Consider the following 10,540-nt stretch of genomic DNA (forward strand, 5'->3'; position numbering starts at 1 on the left):
AGGCCTCTATACTTAACATTGAAAAACAGTTAGGCCAACTTGCACTACAAATCAATCAAATAGCACCGGATGAACTTCCAAGCAATACCGAAAAAAATCCTAGAGGCGCTCAAATCAACATTGTGACGACTAGAAGTGGGAAGATAATTACCCCTCTGACACCTATAATGAATTCGAATACAAAAAAGGTATAGGAGAAACAGAATGAAGACCCGAAATCACAACCAGTCGACCCGACTCGTCGAGTCATGGAGAAGGACTCGACGAGTCCATAGTCTGAACAGAAAATTGATCCCCCTTTGAAACCTTATCAACCTCCATTGCCATTTCCAAGTCGGGCTAGACAAGAAAATCAGAATGAAGATTATCAAAAGTTTCTGGAACACATCAAAGCCCTCCAAATCAACATTCCTTTTATAGAAGCGGTTGCACAAATGCCTAAGTACGTAAAATTCTTAAAAGAATTACTCACGAATCGAAAGAAGTTGGAAGAGGTTTCCAAGGTGGTGCTTAATGAAAATTGTTCAGCCGCAATGTTGAACAAATTGCCAAAGAAGATGGGTGACCCGGGTAGTTTAACGTTGTCATGCCAATTCGGGAACTTAGCTACTAGTAATGTATTAGCGGATTCGGGGGCGAGTGTTAATCTTGTGTCATACTCTTTCTTTAAGAAGTTGAACCTTTCGGAGCCAAAACTGATTCGTATGGAAATTCATTTAGCAAACAAGATGGTGACATTTCCAAGGGGAATATGTGAGGACTTATTGGTAAAAGTTGATAAATTTGTATTTCCCGTGGATGTCATAGTGCTAGACATGGAAGAGGACCACCAAGTGCCGATCATTCTTGGAAGACCTTTCCTAAACACCGAAAGTGCCATAGTAGACATGAGAGACTCCAAACTTACCCTTCGGCTGAGAGAAGGGTCAGTTACATTTGGAGTTGATCGCGCCATGAAGCATTCCAAATATAGTGATGACACGGCATTTTCGGTGGACACTTTGGAAGAACTAATGAAAGAATGGAAAGAGGACAACTCAAACGAGCCCGCCATTGCCCTTGAAGACAATTTTGATGCTGAAAAGACTTAAAGAATATAGAAAATCTGCTCGAAGAAGCTGAATATGAAGAATTAATCAAAAGTGCAGAAAAGTCTACTCGCCGAGTCGAAGGCACTGACTCGACGAGTCCGTGTGAAAATTCGCGATCAGACAAGAATTGTTGCCTGATCTCGACAAGTCTCCTCTCTGGACTCGACGTTTTTAATGTACAAAACATGAAATTAGAGCTGAAAACTTTTCCTGAACATTTAGAATACGCATTTCTCGAAGAAGGTGAACCAAAGCCTATTATTATCGCTTCCGACCTCACCAAATCTGAAAAAGAAGAGTTAGTTCAAGTTTTGAAGAAAATGAAGAATGTCATCGCATGGAAAATTACCGACATAAGAGGAATAAGTCCTTCATATTGCTCCCATAAGATAAATCTTGAGGAAGGTGCGAAGCCAGTAGTGCAACACCAAAGGCGTTTAAATCTGGACATGCAAGAGGTGGTCAAGAAAGAAGTTGTCACGCTCTTAGATGCAGGGATTATATATTCCGATTTCCGATAGTCCATGGGTTAGTCCCGTTCAAGTAGTGCCAAAGAAAGGAGGGATGATGGTCGTGACAAACAAAAAGAACGAGCTTATACCTACACGAACGGTAACCGGTTGGCGGGTGTGCATCGATTATCGAAAGTTAAACGATGCCACTTGGAAAGACCACTTTCCTCTCCCTTTTATTGATCAAATGCTTGAGAGATTATCGGGCCATAGCTATTATTGTTTTTTAGATGGGTTTTCAGGTTATTTCCAAATACCCATTGACCCAATTGATCAAGAGAAGACTACTTTCACTTGTCCAAGTGGAACATTTGCTTTTCGACGCATGCCTTTTGGGTTATACAATGCGGCGGCGACTTTCCAACGATGCATGACGGCGATATTCCACGACATGGTGGAAAAATTCATGGAAGTATTCATGGATGAATTTTCTATTTTTAGCTCTTCTTTTCATGATTTTCTTGCTAACCTCGACTTGATGCTTGCTAGGTGTGAAAAGACCAATCTAGTATTGAACTGGGAAAAATGTCACTTTATGGTGAAAGAAGGCATTGTATTAGGCCATAAAGTTTCCAAGGCGGGGATTTAGGTGGATCGGATGAAAATTGACAATATTGCTAAATTACCTCCACCAACTAATGTAAAGGGCGTTAGGAGTTTTCTAAGTCACGCGGGTTTTTACTGCCGCTTTATTAATGATTTTTCCAAAATTACTAGACCTTTAACTCAACTACTTTTGAAAGATGTACCTTTTAATTTTTCTAAAGAATGTTTAGCCTCTTTTGAAATTTTGAAAGAAAAATTAACTAACGCCCCGATCATTATCGCCCCGAATTGGAACTTACCATTTGAGATAATGTGTGATGCAAGCGATTATGTGTTAGGAGTTGTACTTGGCCAAAGGGTTGATAAGCACTTTCAACCCATTTACTATGCAAGCAAGACCCTACATCCTACCCAAGAAAACTACACCACAACCGAAAAAGTTATTAGCCGTGGTGTATGCCTTTGACAAATTTCGTCCCTATTTAATTTTGTCTAAAACTATTGTGTTTACTGACTACTCTGCTATTAAGTATTTGTTTGCCAAGCAGGATGCAAAACTGAGGTTGATCTGATGGGTGCTGTTGCTTCAAGAATTTGACATCGAGATCAAGGACAAGAAAGGGATGGAAAATGTGGCTGCTGACCATCTTTCTAGATTAGAAAATCCGGCAACGGAAGAGATGGATGACAAGGGCATTGAAGATAGCTTCCCGGAAGAGTATTTGATGGTTATAATGGGGGAAGAACCATGGTATGCCGATATTGCAAACTTCTTGGCAGGAGATTTTCTTCCAAAAGGGCTCACTCACCAGCAGAAAAAGAAGCTCTTTTCAGAAATTAAATATTATTTCTGGGATGAGCCATACCTTTTTAGGAGTTGTGCGGATGGGATCATAAGAAGATGCGTTTTTGGTAAGGAAATCTGAGAGATACTAGAGCATGGCCACAATGGACCGGCATGAGGACATCATGGGGTACAATTCACTGCTAATAAAGTATTTGATGCAGGGTTCTATTGGCCTACTATCTTCAAGGATGTTGCTACTTATGTGAGGGAATGTGATACTTGCCAAAGGACGGGTAATATTTCGGAAAGGAATAAAATGCCTCAAAGGAATATTCAAGTTTGTGAAATCTTTGATGTGTGGGGTGTGGATTTCATGGGACCATTTCCTTCATTCAAAGGCAATAAGTACATACTTGTGGCGGTGGATTATGTTTCAAAATGGGCAGAAGCGCAAGCATTACCAACCAATGATGCAAGGGTTGTGGTAAAATTCTTAAAAAATTATTGTCTAGATTTGGAGTACCCAAGGCGTTAATTAGTGATAGAGGAACCCACTTTGCTAATGATCAACTAGCAAAAGTGTTGCAAAAATATGGTGTACGCCATAGATTTTCAACACCTTACCTTCCACAAACAAATAGGCAAACCGATGCCACAAATAGGGCACTCAAAAGAATATTGGAAAGATCGGTGGGTAGTAATAGAAAAGATTGGGAGGACAAATTGGATGATGCACTTTGGGCATTTAGGACCGCATTCAAAACACCCATTGGAACCACACCCTATAAATTGGTTTATGGTAAAAATTGTCATTTACTCGTGGAGCTTGAACACAAAGCCTATTGGGCTTTGAAAACATGAAATTTTGAGCCTAGTGAGTTGCGTTCCAATCGACTTTTGCAAATGAATGATGTGGAAGAATTGAGGAACGAGTCTTACACTAACTCGTTGATCTATAAAGACAAGACAAAAAGATAGCATGATGCAAGGTTGAAGGGTAACAAGGAATTCGAAGCTAATCAAAAAGTTCTTTTATACAATTCAAGACTAAAGCTTTTTCTGGGAAAATTACGCACTCGTTGGTCCGGGCCTTTTACAATCAAGCAGGTATATCCGTACGGGGTAATTGAGTTGTGGAGCAAGGATGGGTCAAGCTTTAAGGTGAATGGGCATCGGTTCAAGAAATATGAAGAGGGCATACTTAATGAATAAATACTTGACGAAGGGATGGATTTTGAGAAAGCTGCTGCAACGTAGAGTGGGAAGGAGTCCAGCTAAAGACTCCTCAAAAAGAAGCACTTACGGGAGGTAACCCGTGGTTTGAGTTTGCTTTCTTTTTACCCTTTTCTTTTCGTTTTGATTTTTAGTTTTCTTTGTTTTGTGTGTTTTAAAGGATTTTTGGTATTTATCCTCTGTTTAAGCTTAAAATGATTGCTTGAGGACAAGTAAGGTTTGAGTGTGGGGTGTGGTGAAATTCATTTTTAAGAGAAAAACAAAATTTTTCGAACAGAAGGAACAACTAGTCGAGTTCAGTCGACCCTACTTGACGAGTCTGTCTGGAAATCCACGACAATACGTAAAATACGTCTCTACTCACCGAGTTGGGGACCCCCAACTCGACGAGTAGACTTTATTAACGGAAAAAATAATTTAAACTCTGTAAATTAGGGTTTTTACCCTAAAGAGTAAAAGTTCCAATTTCACAGTCGTCACCACCCCCCCCCCTCATTCGACCAAGAAGTGCTCTAAAGGAAGAATTTCAATTTACGTGATCTTCTCTTCCAGTTTGCTCAAAAGGTAACATTTTTCATGCAAAATCTTGTTAAAGTTTAGATCTTTAGTAGTTTACAAGAAGTAATTTATTAAAAACCCGATTTTTAGTTTTGGACAAAAATTCTAGGGTTTTGATTTTAATTAAATTAGAGTGTTTGGACTAGAGTTTTTTGTGAATTAGTACTTGGATTATCGTCCTAAACAACCCCCTAGAATGAATTTTAGATTCACATAACAGATTTTCTTCGAATCAGAAAGGAACCCGCGATTTGTTCATCGGAGTCGACGAGTCCATGTTACAGTTTCCAAATTTTTGTTTATTTAACAAGTTATGTGGTTTGTGGTTGTTTTCCTTGTGTTTAATTTTTCACAAGATGTTCAAAAGGGGACAAAGCTCAAGGAGAGACCAAGGGGATTTCCCTTGGTTCAACTTTCCCGAAATCAGAACAAAGGCCAACATGACTAGATGGAAAAAGAAACTTGAGACACATAAGAAAAAAGAGTTCTATGTACCAAATGAACTGAATTGGACATGGATTGGGAAAGTGGGTTTGTAGGATTCTTTAAACCCATACTTAACAAAGGTCTTCATTCAAGATGGGATTCAAGTCACATGCGACGGGTGGAGGAGACTATTTTGGATACAAGAACCGGTGTATCGGGAGTTATGCTTGGATTTCTTTCCCACTGTCTCGTTCCTAGGAGGGGATGACTACTATAACCCCAACGCCTTGACCTTTTGTCTTGGTGGGGAGTACCGGCAATGTAGCATGGTGGAGCTAGGATGGAGGATGGGCCTTTATGACCAATCTTTGGTCATGACTGAGGCGTTTGATACATTTTTGGATTGTTGCTACAAAACTTTTCCTAAAGGAATGAACTTTTCAAATTGGTGGTCCACAATAGCTAACAGTGTCTATATACCTTCCGCGACTCAAGAAGGGAGCATCCGGTCACCAATCCATCGCCTTATTCATCGCCTTATTGCAAGCACAATCAACATGAGAAAATATGACGACAAGGTGCCAAGCCTTGATGTTTTCTATTTATGGTCCATAATTATGCCAAATACCTTTTGCAATCTTCCTTATTGTTTGGCGAGGTATTTGGGAGAAGGAGCGGTAAAAGAGAGAAAGACCTCTAAAATAATCGGGGAATGTTTGTGACCAAGTTAGCAAGGTCGTATGGTATTCTTGAGAGAGGGGTCGTGAGAGTGTTAACCATGCTACCCACACCTCCGTTCAATGTTATTCTTTTTTAGGAGGGAGAAGATTGTGGAGGACTATGGTGGTGGTAACTTTGAAATACCGGAAGATGATGAGGTGATAGCTTTCGAACAACCGGGGAGAAGGGTTAGGCCTAGGCACGAACATGCACATGAAGACCCACCGGTAATTCCGGTGGAGGACGAGTTGCCAATGGATTGGTATAGTGTAGAATCAAGGGCATATCAAGATGATCTTGGGCAGAGTATGAATTACAACAACATGACACTCGCCCAGATGATGAGCCATTTGCATATGCCAAGGATGGATGGGCCCGAGTATCCATATGTTAGAAGTTGGGATGAAAGGTTGAATCAAAGAAGAAGTGGAGTCGGATGGATCGGACTTGGAGGAGATGATGAAGAGGATGAAGAATAATTATCCTTTTTGATTTTATATTTATTTATGTGTGGTTGTTTAAGACAATTTTTTTTATTTTGCTTGGTGTGTTTTCATATGTTTGGTTAATGTTTGAACAATTAGTAAGTAGGTTTTCAAGTTTGTTTTCCTTATTTATTACGTGTGTTTGTTTTCGATATTTTCAGTTTAAGGGTGAGAGAATAACTGCATGAATCGAGAGTGAGAAGTAAACAAGAAAAAAATCAAGTCTAGAAGAGAAGATTAAGAGTTTTGAGTCCGGTTTTGAGTCCGACAATTAGAGCAGTTACAAGAGTGTCTTTTACTGAAGGAAAATGAGGGGGAGTGTCACGTTGATATTATCCAAACACCCCACAAACAGACCTGAAGCAGAAGAGAATTTTTGTCCATACAGCGCCTACTCGTCGAGTCCATATCTAGAACTCGACGAGTCCAAGTGAAAAAAAGCAACTTTTCTGCTGTTATAAAGATAAATCGCCAAGTCTCCACATGGACTCGACGAGTTTCTCAACCTCTTATCCGCTTGATGATTTGATGCCCTTTGACGCTGATTTTGATTATATTATTTGAAGATTATTTTCTGAGCATTTCCAAGAGCTTGTTCCTTTATATTTGGAGTTGTGCACACGATATTTGACGCCCGAGGTATGGATGAGTTGTTCCCGTATGTCAATTGAAGATGGAGCTTTAAATGAAGAAGATCAACCTCGCCACTACTATCCCAGGGGAGTTTGTTCCAGTTCCCTCTTTACTTTATTGTTCTTTATCATGCATAATATGCAATGGGGACATTGCATAAATTAAGTGTAGGGTAGGGGGTTGGTTATATTAGTTAATTTAGATTTTTAGCTAAATTTTCAAAAAAATTTGCATTAAAAATTGCTAGGACTTAATTTAGAAAATTTGGTAAAGCAATTAGGATTCATGCTAATATTGTGTTTGATGATTGTATGAGGACCTAAATGTTTAGTTGAGCCAACATACGTTCTAGTGCATTTGTGGCCCCCTTTATTCTAGTGAAATCATGGGACAAAAACACAACCTCGCTTAGTTTGAGGGACGCAACATGTTTAGCATCGTATACTTGAAATGTATCCAAGAAAGCTTAAGTAGTCATCGCACACTAAGACTAATGCCTTTAACCAATAAGGGTTGAAGTTAATCTCCCTTGCTTAAGCATGTAGGAATTGAGTGAAAAAAATGAAAAAAGTGAGATGTATATATATATATATATATATATATATATATATATATATATATATATATATATATGTGTGTGTGTGTGTATGTGTGTGTGTGTGTGTATATATATAATAAGAGAGAGAGAGAGAGAGAGAGAGAGAGAGAGAGAGAGAAATTTTGGAGCCATCAAAGAATAAAATTGAAGATCAAAATTCTGAAGAATTTCAAAAAGTTGAAGATACCAAAAATCAAACAAAAATACGGTGAATTCAAGAAATCAAAGATCAAATATTCAAAGAATTGAAGAATTCAAAAAAAGGGAGCTCCATTGTGGTATCAAAAGTTGTAATATTTCTAGATTATGTGTGCTTCGGTAGCTTAACCAAAAATACCTTGAGGTTAAGAAAGTTTTCTGCGGATGGATTCGGAGGGATGCATAAAATAAGCGTTGTTCAAAAGAAGTGGGCGAGTGTTTATGAGGATTGTAAGTATTTAGGATTAGGGGGGTCTTTAGGAAAAAAAATTTAGACACAAATGCATGCGTTGCGGTCTTGGCATAATGGATGGGTTTGATTAGGATTGTCTTGTGTGGTATTAGTGTGTTAAAACTCAGTTTTGCTTGGGGGCAAGCAAAAGTTAAGTTTGGGGTATTCTGATATGTGCATATTTGGTCATATATTTTGCCTAATATCTTAATACTTTTTGGCTATTTTCTCTCAATTATTGAACAAAAGGTACTTAATTATGTTTGAATTGTGATTTCAGCCTAAAAGACATGCTCGAGTTAAAAAGGAAGTGGGATTAGCAATCGGAAGCTCGGGAATTGAAGAAAGAAGAAATTAAGCTAAAAAGGTGAAGGGCTCGGCGAGTTGGTCCTCAACTCGTCTAGTAGATAGGAATATTCGCAAACAAATCAAGACTTGCCGTACACGGGTTTTAAGTGATGGACTCGTCGAGTCGGTCAAAGGGACTCGACGAGTTCCCCCTTTTTCATAAATCTATGTAAAGGGCATTAATTCCCGAGACAAGGGCTTTTGGCTGGATCTTTTTGCGACTAATTGGCAAATAGAAGGTTTATTGGAGCTCTGGAATTCGAAGATCAACCCTAGAGATCAATTTGGAAGAGATCGAAAGGCAACACACACTCTCTTTTCTTAATCTTTTGCATACACTATGTTTTTGCTATTGGATTTCATTTTTGAGATGTTACCTGCTGTAGATATGAGCTAAAAACTCATTACTTCTGTTTGGATAGATAAACTTAAGAATATGGTTTGATTTTATGGTATTGGATTGATTGGATTTCATGAATTGTTTTGTTAAGCTTGTTAAAGACCCTTATGTGTTGACAATAACTATTTTATGTTAATTATCAAGTCTATTAAGTTGCATGAACATCCTCTTAATTGCTTGTTTCATATGAATTATGTGAAAAAAAATATTATATGCCTAGTATTAGTGAATATGAACCTAGGATTAATTAGAAAATAATTAAGCTAATGGGTGAGCTTGTGTGATGAACAACCATACAAGATGTTGATTGAATTGATAAATTTAATTAGCTAATATTACAAGTCTTACTTAACCCGAACTAAATGCTAGTAAACTCGTTAGTTTAACCAATTGGCCACTATTTGAATTAATTAGTTTGCTAAGGATTAGTAATAGTGAACATGAATCTAATCACATTAGGAATCGGTAGCCAATGACAATTTAATCCATTGCACTTGCCATAAAATCAACCAAAGGAATAAGTGAGTCGAATCTGAATAGAAGTCTCTTTTATTATTGAATCTAGTTACTTTTTATTTCCTTTAGTTGTTAATTGTTTTTCTTTGAAAGTTAGTTATTTGTTAAAGTTTCTAGTCTTGCAAAACTAGAGAAAACCCTTCTTTTATTATTTGTTTTTAGTTAGATAATTCTAGTAGTTAGTTTAATTATTACCGTTTTCTGTGTTCGATACCCTACTTGCTTAAACTATACCACAAATCGATAGGTACATTGCCTTCTATGTGTTAAATTTATGTTAAAATAGTGGGACTAAAACTAGTGCATTTCACATACATCAGTGATTCCATCAACGCCCAATTCCCCAGAAGCCCCAAGGCTACAATTGATGATTAAGGTAATTTTATCGGTTATCCCTTTGCTACAGAAATCATGTTGAACATGAGATATAGATCGCAGTCAATCTCATATAAGTGTTCAACTTTACATCAAGCCTTAGATGTCTAACTTTCAACGAATAAGAGGAACAAATCCCATCTTGACTACATACGCCTCTTGCATGGTTCACATCATACCTGATAATAGCTTTTATAACTGCGTGTTTAAAGAACAGCATTTGACTACATAAAAGTATAACATTCTCCACACTCAAGTCCCATATATTTATCTCAGGTGTTAAGGAAATACAGATATTACCTTTATCAAGTATTATTCATGACAGCGATCCACGAAATGATCTTGAACGGGTCAATCCAATACTTTCTCTCTAGAAAGTACCTATGAAACTGGTTACAACGCTTTGTCAACCATTCCAATTCATATTAGTCTTACTTAATTATTGTTCCCACAATAGTAATCGACTATGGATTTTAGAGTAAATAAATTTACTCATGGATTAAACATGTTAATAAAGAACACAACAAATATTTAATGAAAAGATCATATGCCATATATATCATAGTCATTACAATAGATGATGTTACAATGTCTTAATATTCAATACTAATACATAGATCAAAGCCAATCACTAGAATAGTGAAGACCTATTCATCGAGCATGACCTTCAAACTTAACATTAGGGGGGAGCTTCATGAAAAGGTCCGCCAAATTTTGATCAGTGTGAACTTTGCGAATACTAATTTCACCTTCTTCAACTTTATACCGGATGAAGTTGAATCTTTGGCTAATATGCCTGGTCTTTTTGTGTGATCTGGGTTCTTTTGCCAAAGCACTAGCACCCTCATTGTCATAGAAAACGTCTAGGGGGTCCTGAATGGT

The 10,540-nt window shown here is 37.8% G+C and overlaps 1 protein-coding gene across 1 annotated transcript; it reads left to right on the top strand.

The window, feature by feature from the left end:
• The first annotated feature begins 434 nt into the window (after positions 1-434).
• On the top strand, positions 435-1,091 carry LOC145131600 (uncharacterized). The gene has a single exon (XM_079066272.1). The coding sequence runs from the start codon at positions 435-437 to the stop codon at positions 1,089-1,091; it is 657 nt and encodes a 218-aa protein (XP_078922398.1).
• Positions 1,092-10,540: the final 9,449 nt, after the last annotated feature.

The sequence above is a fragment of the Lactuca virosa genome, chromosome 8, assembly GCF_052849685.1.
Source record: "Lactuca virosa cultivar CGN04683 chromosome 8, Lactuca_virosa_CGN04683_v6, whole genome shotgun sequence".
Classification (NCBI taxonomy): Eukaryota; Viridiplantae; Streptophyta; class Magnoliopsida; order Asterales; family Asteraceae; genus Lactuca; species Lactuca virosa.

Coding starts and splice junctions, on each gene's coding strand:
- LOC145131600 (XM_079066272.1), top strand. CDS start 435: ATGCCTAAGTACGTAAAATTCTTAAAAGAATTACTCACGAATCGAAAG.